General features: G+C 39.2%; 2 protein-coding genes across 5 annotated transcripts in view; one reads left to right on the top strand and one right to left on the bottom strand.

The window, feature by feature from the left end:
• RERE (arginine-glutamic acid dipeptide repeats) overlaps positions 1-13,111 on the top strand; it is a 464,393-nt gene that overhangs the window by 63,644 nt on the left and 387,638 nt on the right. Inside the window, exon 1 of one of the 4 annotated variants that reach the window (XM_058443740.1) lies at positions 9,850-9,871. The exons of the other annotated variants lie outside the window; for them this stretch is intronic. The gene's annotated coding sequence lies outside the window, so the exon portion shown is untranslated. Of the gene's footprint in view, positions 1-9,849; positions 9,872-13,111 lie in introns of those variants that run through there. 4 annotated transcript variants of the gene reach the window in all.
• On the bottom strand, positions 4,907-5,479 carry LOC116813768 (large ribosomal subunit protein uL30-like). Its single transcript, XM_058443742.1, has one exon. It carries the CDS (start codon positions 5,471-5,473, stop codon positions 4,976-4,978), a length of 498 nt encoding a protein of 165 aa, XP_058299725.1. The 5' UTR covers positions 5,474-5,479; the 3' UTR covers positions 4,907-4,975.

Raw genomic sequence — 13,111 nt, 5'->3', positions numbered from 1 at the left:
CCACTGTACCTGGCCCAATTTGGGGTTTTGCATTTTAGAAATATATGTTATAAACAGATTCTGACAATACAGTTTGTTTTTGCTGATGTGCTTGCCTAGAAAGACTTGTTTGCTCTTCTGTAGGTTGTCAGTTAAATTGTCTGCTTTAAAAGTTTTTGTATTCTTTGTCCCAATTCCATGTGCCACTTGGTGTACTATTTAGTTTTTACACTGCCTTTCAACCTCCCCAGAGGTGGATTGTCCATGAAGCTTAAACCAAAGAGACTCTCACTTGAATGGCCCCCTTGACATTTTGTATACACATTTTCGTAGTCTTTTTCTTAAAGAAGGCCCCCCAACTTGTATAAACAACAGATCTACAAAACCCTCCTTTTCTAAAATACAGGACTGCTAAGAGGAAATGAAAAACAAAAGTAAATGTGGATTTTTAGTTTTGTGGTTTAGGTAAAAGGGATATAAATAGAATATTGAATGGATTTGTGTGTGATGCCAGATTTAATTTATCATGATAACCATCAGTGGTGCACCAGATGTTTTGACTGTATTTAGCTTCATATTAAATTAAGCATAGCCAGTGGCCTACAAAGTCCATCTGTACTGCTGCCAAAGGTAGCACTGAAGACAGCCAGCCGCCTTTCATGTCTGTTACCACTGCTAGCTGCTGTTTCCCTCTTGCCGTGATATTTAAGCTTTGGAATTGTTCATGCAAAGGTGAGCCTTTGTATTGAATTGGAATTTGTATTCTGTAAATCGACTATACTGAATGACGAGGCTTGCCTTTCAGTAGATAGTCTATTCTTATTTTTGCTTACCTATAAACCAGTGGAAATAAATACATAAGATTAGTTAGGGGTTTATTGAGGCTTGAATTCTAGAGAGAGGGGAATTACTATATTATGCACAAGTGCCAGTTAAACATGTACCAATCTGAAGAAGATTTTTCTATACCTGCTACTAATCATGCAAAACAATTAACTTACTGATTTTTGTTATATAAATACATACTAAGATCTGAAAACCTCAGCAGTTTTATTTATAATCAGAAAGACAGATGTTAACAATCACTTAAAACCTTTATGTTTTAAATGAACGCACCTTCACTTTTACTTGACTTCTACTTCATCAGCATAATTGGAGAACCATAGATTCTTTCCCCATGAGTGAGGGCAAAACATACATCTGCAGTGTTCTTAGCATGAGGATCATTAAGATGGCAGACCTTGTAGATCAAACAATTTCCTCCCATACACCCTCATTCTTTCCTAGAAAAGCATTGAGACAGCTCTGAAATTAGACCTGGAAAGCATGTGCTAAGGCAAGAACAAATATCTTGAAAATTTTATCATAATGTTGCTTTTTAAAGTCCTAAATGTCCTCTAAAATGAAATTCTTTTGTATTAACCTTCTTTCATATGCTGGCTTTCACCAGACTGCAGAATTGCCTGATTTGACTTTCTAATATAACTGTAATGAATCTTCTGGGAAGCTGAAACGATTGAACACACATACTCTGCAACTCCATTGTAAAATATTCAGTCAGTACTGTTGATGTTGCTGATTAAAAAAGGAGAAAAAAAAAAAGGAATTGGGAGTGGGAGAGAAAAATGAAACACTCCCTAACACATATTAGGGCTTAAAACCAAACATATTCTCTCAGGGATTTCAACCTTTACGAGATATCATGATGTGCAATAATACCTTGATTAAATATATTCAGTAACTCCTTAATAAAAACATCAAGTTGGGTGAAGGTAGGGTCTGCTTTGTAAAGCCAGAATTAGGGATATATGATTTTGTTCAGTTTTGACACATTTGACACATCTGAAAAAGCATGGAAAAAAACTGGCCCATTTGCACAAACAGACAAATTGCCCTGTGCATTATGCATGAGGACCCAGTAGAGTTAAAGATTTGCCAGCCTATGTATGTGGAACCTACATACAGTGGAGCCCAAATGTTTAATGCTGAGTCTTTCAAATGCGTGTCCTTTACATACTTTGGGTCTTATTTAGCAGCCAGAGAATCAAGAGGTATGCTTTCTCATGGTATAAGTAATTTATCCCAGGTGTTTATAATTGTTAGCAGTATGTGTTTGGCTTATTTATCTGAAAAAAATTTAACACCAGAATTTAATAATTAAGGATTTATTAGTTAAAACTGAGTGTTATAATGAGCCAGATGCTGCCGCATTGAAACAGCCATTTTCATTAGCATTTTTAAATAGAAGAGAATTGAATTTAAATTTGGAGTGTCTTGACTTTGATGAGTTGACATTTTAAAATCTTTTAAAATCCATCAAATAGAAGGCAAACTTCTTTTAATTTCAGTGAAAGACAACACTCACACTGAAATATCAAAATAGGTAAGTGAATAAAAACCTACCTTAAAAATCTGAATTTCTTATTTTGAATACTGTAAAATAACATTAACTTAAAATGCTTGAGAAAAGAAATGATTGCAAAAATGTGTGGAATATAAAAAATTAATTTTACCTATGACTGTAAAAGGTATAGATCACTGAAATGGAAGAGTCATTGGTGAATGGGAATGGGGAAGTGTGTTTATCTTGTTTATTCCCTCCTTTTATCGCAGGGAAGCATTTTTAATAATAGCTTGAGTGGTTTGATGAAACATCTGAAGGAAACTCCCAGGAGAGGAAGATTATACTGGAGAGAGATCTCTCTGTGAATCATTTATGCTAACCTCTTGCTGAAGCACAACTTGCATTTTTAATGAAGGATGATTGCATTTCATAAACAGACCTTTAAAAATTAAAATAATATTGATCCTTCCTCATTTAGGCCTATTAAAATAACATGCTATACATTTCTTTCTAATAGCTCAGGACAGATTATTGTTTTAAAACAATATGCAATTTAATAGTGTCTAATCAAAAGTTTCTTTAAATAGGACTTTGATTAAAATATTTCTGGAAAATTTTTCTTTGTAATGTAGTATCTATGAAAACAAAATTTAAAAATTATGAAATGGCTTAAAGTTTGGCACTTCAAATTATTTCCAACACAAACTATCTCTAGTAAGTTTCCTTTAATTTCTTTTGATCATATCAGCTTCATTTCTTGAAACATCTACTGTAGCATAGGAAAAGAGACTCACAAGGTTTTAAGAAACCTTGCTTTTACCTACAGCCTTACGCTGAGTACAAGTTACATTATCTCTCAGTTTGTCAGTGTTCTTACTTTTAAAATATGTCCTTCAATGAGATAAAGATTAAGCTGAAACTGAAACATGAACTTTTCTGAATTACCACTTCACTGTTGTTTATCATTTTGATAGGCTCTTCTCTGAACCTGAATTTCTCTTGTAAGGATTATAGGAATAATGTAGTTTAATGCCTTCTGTATCTCTTATAACTACTAGATGATACTGGGAGTATTTTTTTTCTTTTTTTAAATGAAAATGTTCCTAAGCTATGCTTTAGTACAAGAATATGAAACTGCAAAGGAAGTGTTTCTTTTATGACGAAGGATTAGAAATAAAAAGCAAAGTCAAAATTCATCATCATATGATCGCCTTGTGGGTGATAGTGAATTTTTTTTTCCATTTGAAGAGGAGCAGCATGTAGTGTATAAGAACACAGACACGCAAGGCAAATCCTGTCCCTACCACTTCACTGGCAAGTTACTTAGCCTCTGTATCTTTTTGCTGTCTGTAAAATGGGGGTAATAATAGTGGCCCTTGAATGGCTGTTGTGAAGGTTAAATGGGTTATTCTAGATTAGTGTCTGCCATATACATTAGGAGCTGTGTTAAGTTTTAACTATTATTATATTGAATTGATCTTTTTTTTTTGCAGTCTTAAAACAGTTATTTGGGGACAGTTCCCATACTACAGTCTAGTGCTGAAAATTCTATCATGACCTTAGAATCAAGTCTTTTTCCATATTTACTTTGTTGTTGTTTTTTCTTTGGTGCCTTGCATATATAACTAGATGATAATGTAAGTTTTTTTTTTTTTTTTTAAGTGAAAGGGATTCTGAGCTAAAGATTTGGTATAATTGTAAAGAACATAAAACTGCAAAGGAGGCTGGGCATGGTGGCTCACGCCTGTAATCCCAGCACTTTGGGAGGCCGAGGCGGGCGGATCACGAGGTCAGGAGATCGAGACCACGGTGAAACCCCGTCTCTACTAAAAATACAAAAAATTAGCTGGGCGTGGTGGCCGGCGCCTGTAGTCCCAGCTACTCGGAGAGGCTGAGGCAGGAGAATGGCATGAACCCGGGAGGCGGAGCTTGCAGTGAGCCGAGACTGCGCCACTGTACTCCAGCCTGGGCGACAGAGCAAGACTCCGTCTCAAAAAAAAAAAAAAAAAAAAAAAACTGCAAAGGAAGGGCTTCTCTGAGCAAGTCCGTATGGGTCTCTGTTTAGCCTCCGAGTTGCTATAGGAATAAGCACAGTATTTTGGACTTCTCAGAATAATAAGCCATGCATGTTCTGCATGTTCTTTCACCTGTCAGTGCAGAGAGGATCATCAGAGCAAAACTAACTGGGTAGCATAAGTTTGACTTTGGTGTAATTTAGGAACTCTGGAAGAAATGGAATTTGCTGCCTTCCACCCTCCTCTTAAATTCTTCCATCAGAGAGGTTTTCCTATAGGTGCCAGGTATTCAAAACATGTTTCCTATAAGAATATTGCCTTTGTTACTATAGATTGCTATTTATTTGGAGATATTAGACTCATAGAGTGTAGTAAGGAGCAAATGAGAGACTAGATGCAAAGTGCTTGGCATAATCCCTGGCATGTCCTAAGTGTTTTTTCCAGTAACGAGGCTGGCAGAGGTACGGTTGGTGGATGTTTGTAAACGGGGGCTGCTTGAATAAGTATGTTTCAGAGTTATTGAGAGATTGTCGTGATAGGCAACAGAACACTACCTGTTTTGGGAAGTGCGCTCAGATGTTTCAAGCACTTTGGAGCAGCTCATATTGTAGATAGTCAAGGTTTTCTTCATTCCGCCTCATGGAGAAGATAATTTGAAGGGCCACAGGAAGTTATTTGCTTCCTTGAAGCATTTTCCGATAGTAGAGATCTCATGAATCAGATCCTCCATGCAGATGATGCCATATTTACCAAGAGATAGAGCAGTCAAAGCGTTATCTGTCAAAGCAATTTGCTTATTGATTTTGCCATAACTATGCTTGTAGATTCGTTCATTTACTGACTTCAGATTTGGGTTCCCCCATGTAATATATGGCTCTACAATCCTCAGCATGTTAATTGAAGTCTTGTTGAGCTTCACAAAGGTTCCATTGAAGATTTGACAAAGGCGAAGAAGCTGCAACACTTTTCGGACCTCTGGGCTCACACCGTTGATACCTCTGGTCCTGATGACAAAGGCCAATTTGGGTTCTGCAGGTACATAGAAGTTGCCAGCTTTTCTTGCCATCCTTGCCATTCGAATTTCAGTTCTGTGCATCTGCCTATTATTCCTTGTGATAGTGCTTTGCTTTTTCATAAACAAGCTTCCTCCTTGCCTTTCAAAGCATGTTTTGGGCAAACTTCTTTCTCAGGCACTTGATCTTCAGCTCTGTGAAATTCCTTTGCTTTTTCTTAAGGGTTTCTGGCACAGCGGGAACCACCTTCTTCTCTTCAACACCCTCCACGGTTCCAGCCGGAAAAAGAGGCTACTGGTTTTTAAAAGACTACTGGGTTTGTGACACTCACAGATGTTGAATGAGGCAGAATGGTTTCTACATGTAGCACTTTACCACCCAAGTCTTAGCCCTCATCTTCCGTTACCTTGACTATTGAAGCATTCATTTATTCAACACATTGACTACTGACTATGTACCAGGCATGGTTCTAGAAGTGACAGTCTCCTAATTCCTCTCCAGTCTTCTACTTTCATCACTCTATAATCCGTTCTTTTTTTTTTTTTTTTTTTTTGAGACATTGTCTTGCTGTGTCACCCAGGCTGGAGTACAGTGGCATAATCTTGGCTCACTGTAACCTCGGCCTCTGGGTTCAAGCGATTCTCATGTCTTAGCCTCCCTAGTAGCTGAGATTACAGGTGCCCGCCACCACGCCTGGTTAATTTTTGTATTTTTAGTAGAGATGAGGTTTCGCTGTGTGGGCCAGCTTGGTCTCGAACTCTTGGCCTCAAGTTACCCACCTGCCTCGGCCTCCCAAAGTGCTGGGATTACCAGTGTGAGCCACTGTGCCTGGCCTGTAGTTCGTTCTTTACACAGAGTTGGAGGAGTGGAATTGCTTTTTCAGAAACATAGATCACCTCATTCTCTTCCCTAAAACCCTCCAGATTCTCATTCTGCTGGGAATATAGATTTTTTTTCCCCCATGACTGTGTGCCAGCATAGCTGCCACTTCTGAGTCTCTGATATAACTCTGACCACTCTCCACTAGCTCCCTTAGCGTCAGTTACAGTGGCCTCCTGTCCTTTCTGTTGTTTTAGGAACTAACTAACTCTCACCTAGGTGTATTGCATTCATCATAATTGCCTCAATGTGGTTACATCAGGTTTTTTTCTTTGTTTGCTTCGTCTTATAATTTAGATCGCATTTCAATATTATTCCTTAGGGAGGCCCTCCCTGGCTTCCAGTCTAAAGTAGCGCATTACTCTGCATCACCTTATCCTTTTTTTTTTTTTTTTCCAGAGCAAAATTGTGTTGTTTTCATTTTTACTTATGTATTTTTTGATGCCTTTCTTGTGAGTTCCATTTAAAAGCATTATCTACAATTAAATTCCCAGTGGCAGGAATAATTCTCAGAATATAATAAACTCCCAAGAAATATTTTAAAAATGAATGAATAAACTCACAATGATCTCCTTCACATATCTCTACTGGAGTCTGCCATTATAGTGAAGTTGTTAGCATGAGGTGGTTAGGAGCGCTGGCACCTCTTACTGATTGGGTGACCTTGGACCTGTTACTTAACTCCTCCGGCTTTTCAATTCTTTATCCAAAAATTGTGATAATAATAATAATTATACCCACTTCATGGAGTGGTTTTGATGATTAAAGGAACAGATAATTAAATGCTTATAAAGCAAGTAAAACAGTACCTGACACACAGCTTACTGAAATCTTCATAAATGTTAGCCATTATTACCATCATCACTGTCCCCCATGCCTATGAAATGCCAGAATAGGGACCCACTTATTTAATTAGCTCCTCTTTTTAAAATATGTATGTTCTGATACCTCATTATGAGCACTTAATCAAGACCTATTTGGGCCTTCTAGGAATGGCAGTTTTGATTGGATAAGAAAAGAAAGGAGTAATTTAGGAAGGTGGGACTAGGTCTGATGAGGTCCTTGAAATGCTTAAAGTCCACACCTTTGGGGTTGGGAAGAAAGACAAAAGGAGAAATTGAGCAATCACCAGGTTTTTTCGTACTTGGCGATATTAATGAGAATCTTGAAGTTGGGATGCTACCAAAAATTGCGTGGTAAGTTGCTGGTGCTGGAATTAATGCATGCATACTGATGAAGAAAGCTCTTGACACTTTTGGCTCTGTTTCCATAATCTGTAGGGTTCCTAACCATATACTTGCGTTGGAGCACAAAGCTTGTGTTTGGAACTGAAGAGAGTATCTGATGATAGTATGGAGAATGGATGGAAGGGGAGGGTTGTACTAGATACAGCAACATAACCTGTGAGCCTTTTTTTTTTTTTTTTTTTTTTTTTTTTTGAGACGGAGTCCCACTGTCGCCCAGGCTGGAGTGCAGTGGCCCAATCTCGGCTCACTGCAAGGTCCGCCTCCCGGGTTCACGCCATTCTCCTGCCTCAGCCTCTCCGAGTAGCTGGGACTACAGGCGCCCGCCACCACGCCCGGCTAATTTTTTGTATTTTTAAATAGAGACGGGGTTTCACCGTGGTCTTGATCTCCTGACCTTGTGATCCGCCCGCCTCGGCCTCCCAAAGCACCTGGCTAATTTTTAAAATTTTTTGTAGAGATGGGGTCTTGCCTCGTTGCCCAGGTTGGTCTCAAACTCCTGGCCTTAAGCAGTCTTCCCATGTTAGCCTCCCAGAGTGCTGGGATTATAGGTGTGAGCCACTGTGCCCAGCTCGAATAAACTGCATACTTATTATGTCTTTTTAAAACAAATATGTAATAAACTCACACACTTTTAAGTTCTATAATACACTTTTCCACAATATGTCTCGAGGATGAAACAATTATTGATTTGCTGAAATAATGTCTGTTTGTATCCTAAGTTTTTTTCCCCCTTTAGACTGTGAGAATGATATAAATAAACAATAACAACAAAAAAGCTTTAATCTTCAAGATTATACTTTTTTTTTTTTTTTTTTGAGACAGGATCTCACTCTGTCACCCAGGCTGGAATGTAGTGGCATGATCACAGCTCACTGCAGCCTCAACCTCCCAGGTTCAGGTGATCCTCCTACCTCAGCCTCTCGAGTAGCTGGGACTACAGGGATACCCCATCACTCCTGGCTAATTTTTAACCATCATCCCTGGCTAATTTTTGTAAGTAAGTTTTGTAGAGACAGAGTTTTGCCATGTTGCCCAGGCTGGTCTTGAACTCCTGGGCTCAAGTGATCTGCCTGCCTCAGCCTCCCAAAGTGCTGGGATCGCAGGTGTGAGCCAGTGCCCCTGGTGGTTGTACTTTGCGTATTTTAGTGCTTTGGCTTGTGTGAGTTCTAGTCCTGAATATATTTCCCCTGGCCATTGAGTGGATGAGATTGCTATTCACTATATGGATTTGGCTAAATTTCCTCCCAGAGTGGCAGAGTAACTTTATATACCAATTCAGCTCTACAATCTTTGCTCTATATATCCCTGAGCAAATTCCTGGAGTTAGCCAGAGAGATATTCCCTTTGGGAGTGTCAGAGAGGACCTAGTTTTTATTTCATATGGGTCAGAGTGCTTTAGAAGACTGTTTGCATTGCATAATGACTCTAGAACTGTGGTTGGGTAAACAAGTTACTGAAAACAGATAGGATGTATTGATTTTCTACTGTAGAAGCATGGTGTGCAATGGAATGTCATGTTGTAATATTTGATTTTCATTATTGGGTGTAAATAAACAGAATCCTTTGATATATACGTACTACACTGGGATGGCACTGTTCACCTTGAAAACTAAGTCTTTTTCCTCCTCTGCATATAATATACTGAAATCATATAAATTCATATTGCCAGCTGGTTGAATTAGTTCTTTTTCTTTTGAGGAATAGACTTTATATTTTACTTTATCTTAATTGTTAGGCATGAGACAAAGGTATTGTCTCCTTATCCTTAGAGTTATATGTGTGTAATAATTTTATTGCATGTATGCTGATCAACATATCAGATATAATGTCAAAGCCAAAATTTTCTCCTTTTAAGTTGTTATTCGCTTCATAAAATGCTTCCCCTCATATTAGTCTGTTCTTGCTGCTATAAAGAACTGTCGAAGACTGGGTAATTTATAAAGGAAATAGGTTTAATTGACTCACAGTTCCACAATGCTGGGGAGGCCCCAGGAAACTTACAATCATGGCAGAAGGTGAAGGGAAAGCAAGGCATCTTCTTCACAGGGTGGCAGGACAGAGTGAGTGCTGAGCGAAGTGGGGAAGAGCCCCTTATAAAACCATCAGATTGGATCTTATGAGAACTCACTCACCATCACGAGAACAGCATGGGAGAAACCGGCTCCACGATTCAGTTACCTCCACCTAGTCTCTCTCTTGATGTGTGGGGATTATGAGGATTATGGGGTTTACAATTCAAGATGAGATTTGGGTGGGGACACAACGCCTAACCATGTCACCCCCCTTCATTCAACATCCATTAACTGAGCTGATACTGAGTGTCTGCTTTGTTCTAGACATCTTGCTAACTCTTTGGGATTCAGTGATGAAGAAATTTTTTGTGCCTTCATAGAGGTAAAAGTATGAATGATGAGAGTTAGTTAATAAGGAATTATGGTTATGTGCTGTGGAAAGAAATTTTGGGCAATGGTGGACCACACCAAATATATGACAGTGGTTCCATAAGATTATAATGGAGGTGAAAATTTCCTATTGCTTAGTTACATTGTATGTGGTATAAGGTTGTTGCCCAGTATATTACTCATGTGTGTGTGGTGATGCTGGTGTAAGCAGACCGAATATGCTGCCGGTTATATAAAATATAGCACATTCAATCATGGACGGTACATAATACTTGATCGTGATTATAAATGATTGTTTTACTGGTTTATGTATTTACTATAATGTACTTTTTATCATTATTTTAGAGTGTACGTCCTCTACTTACATATAAAATAATTCACTGTAAAATAGCCTCCAGCTATTCTGGAAGAGGTATTCCAGAAGAAAGCATTGTTATTATAGGAGATGACAGCTCCATGTATGTTATTGCCCCTGGAGACCTTCCATTGGTCCAAGATGTGGAGGTGCAAGAGCAATAGTGATGCTCCTCACCCTGTGTATGCCTAGGCTAATGTGTGTGTGTTAGTTTTCAACAAAAACATTTAAAAAGTTAAAAAATTTAAAAATAGAATAAAGCTTATAAAATAAGGTTATAAAAATAAAATGTCTTTGTAGAGCTGCACAATGTATTCGTGTTGTGTTTTAAGCTGAGTTATTAAGAGTCAAAAAGTTTTAAAAATGGTTTATAAAGTAAAAAAGTTACAGTAAACTAAGGCTGATTTATTATTGAAGAAAAAATAATATTTAAAAGAGGAATTTAGTGTAACCTAAGCACACAGTGTTTATAAAGTTCACAGTGGTGTATAGTAATGTTCTAGGCCTTCACACTTACTTACCACTGACTCACTGACTCACCGTCTCACCCAGAGCAACTTCCAGTGAGCTCCATTCATGGGGGTAAGTGCCCTAGACAGATGTACCATTGTGTTACAGTTGTTTACATATTCAGTAGTGTAATGTGCTATACAGATTTGTAGTCTTGGAGCAGTAGGCTATAGGTATCATTTAGACTTGTGTAACTACACTCTATCATGTTCACACAAGGATGAACATATATCCATTGTTAAGCAACATGTGATTGTACAGTAATGTGTGGTAAGCGTTCTCAGTGGGGAAGAAGATGATTCTATTGGGTGTACTTAGCAGGGGCAACTGACTTGGAGCAAGAGAGTTGAGAGCTGAAGAATGATGAAGAATCAGCTAACCAAAAAGTGGATATGGCAATAGGGGAAAGAAGGAAGGCTGTTCTGGGCAGAGGAAACCCATGTGCAGTGGCCCAGAGGCAAAACAGAATAACAAAAAGCAAGCAAGTAAAACTGGACAGGGGCATTAACACTATTATTAACAATAATATATTATTAATTATGTAATATATTAAACAATATATCACTATTATTAACAATCATAATGAAGTGAAGTGGATAGAGTGAAGTAGATGGATTCAAGAAATACTTAGAAGGTAGGACCTGTAGGACTTGATGATTGGAGGAAAAATCAAGGATGCCTCTAGGTTTTGGGCTTGGACAACTGATAGATGATGGTGCTTGTGTCAGTTATTGATTTATTGCTTCTCACCTCGAAGTATGTTCTTCATTGCTTGCTCTGTGAAAATGAATCTGGGCCTTTTGCTTTTCCTCTGCCAGCTGGCATGATGTTTAGTTTTGTCAGTAGAGGGTGCTGGAGAGACATTGAGGAGGAAAGAGATTTACTTGCTGGTTCTAAGAGAGGCCAGTGTGGCACATGGCGTTTCTTCAGTGCTCAGGCATTTGCAGCTGTTAGTGGCCAGCAGCTCTCCTGCTGCCCAGGTAGCAGAGTGCGTCCACTGAGACACTCCTCTACAAAAAACTTTCCTTGGCATTCTAGAGGACTGATTGCTGGCAAATTTCACAGAGTGGATCTCCTGAAGTTCTGTCAGGTACGAGCCCCCTCCAGCAAGGTCTGGATCTCAGCCCTAGAGTTGGGGGAACTCTTTCTTGGGTGCTGTGTCTCAGCCTTAAGTGTGGTGGCAATTATATGTTGTGTTACATAATATTATATTTGCTACTGTATTTTATGTCAGCTATTGCTATGTTCTTTCAAAGTCTTTTTCTTATTTGCCAACTTCTCATTAATCTCTTGTTATAGTTAATGATTTTTAATGTTCCCCTGTTGAAATTACCATGTAGTTTCTGTCTCCTGATTGGACTTAGGCTGTGACTGGACATAGAGTGTTCTGTTAGAATCATAAAGAGAAGCATATTTGGGGAGAGAGATGGACAAAGTTTGGGACATGACCAATTTTAAGTGCAGAACACTCACAAAGAGATATCCAAGTGCCTGTCCTATATGAGCTCTGAAGACCCGGGTTGGAGATTGCCCAGGAAGAGTGTGAGGAACAAGAAGACGGTATGGCCAGGATAGAGTCCTGTAGGTTACAGCCTGTTCACATGAAAAGGAACCTCTTAAGGAGGCTGGGGAAGACTGATTGGAGGGATACTATAGTTTATTATTATATTATTCATATGGTTTTTGTGAAGGTGAAATGAGTTGATATTATATAAAGCACTGAGCATAATGTCTGGCACATAAGTCCTTAGTAAATGTGACTACTGACTGTGCTGTTGTCTGCTGGGCACTGTGGTGAGTGACAGGGATAGAGGATGACCAGGGCCGCAGGCCCTGCCTTGAGGGGTGGGGAATTGGAAGAGGCTTGTTAAGTGTATTATAGTGAGTGGTAGGTGTCAGAAAGGCATGAATAGGCTGGGTGTGGTGGCTCATGCCTATAATCCCAGCACTTTGGGAGGCTGAGGCAGGAGGATTGTTTGAGGTCAGGAGTTTGAGACCAGCCCAGGAGAATCACTTGAACCAGGGAGGCAGAGGTTGCAGTGAGCCAAGTTCACACCACTGCACTCCAGCCTGAGTGACAGAGCGAGACTCCATCTCAAAAAAATTAAAAAAAGAACAACAACAAAAGAAAGGCACGAATAAAGCTCCAAAAACTTCTGCCTCGGGGATTCTGATCAGGGGCCACAGAGGAGGTAAAGGCTTAGCTGGATCTTGGAGGAGAGGTGCAGGTTTGCCCCGTGAAGAGAAGGCAGGGAAGGTCTGGACAGAGGGAACGGCATTAACAGAGGAGGGAGAGTGCTTGATAGCCCAGTCCCACAGTGGGGTCATGGTTTGCCTCTTGACTTAGGGGTGGGACAAAAATTGGAC

This window comes from Hylobates moloch, unplaced genomic scaffold (assembly GCF_009828535.3).
Source record: "Hylobates moloch isolate HMO894 unplaced genomic scaffold, HMol_V3 SCAFFOLD_9, whole genome shotgun sequence".
Taxonomy (NCBI): Eukaryota; Metazoa; Chordata; class Mammalia; order Primates; family Hylobatidae; genus Hylobates; species Hylobates moloch.
The sequence above is the reverse complement of the archived record's forward strand: the minus strand, read 5'-3'. Positions and strand labels throughout refer to the sequence as shown.

What these genes read in the sequence shown, in the direction of transcription:
- LOC116813768 (XM_058443742.1), bottom strand. Translation starts at nt 5,473, where the DNA reads ATGAAAAAGCAAAGCACTATCACAAGGAATAATAGGCAGATGCACAGA.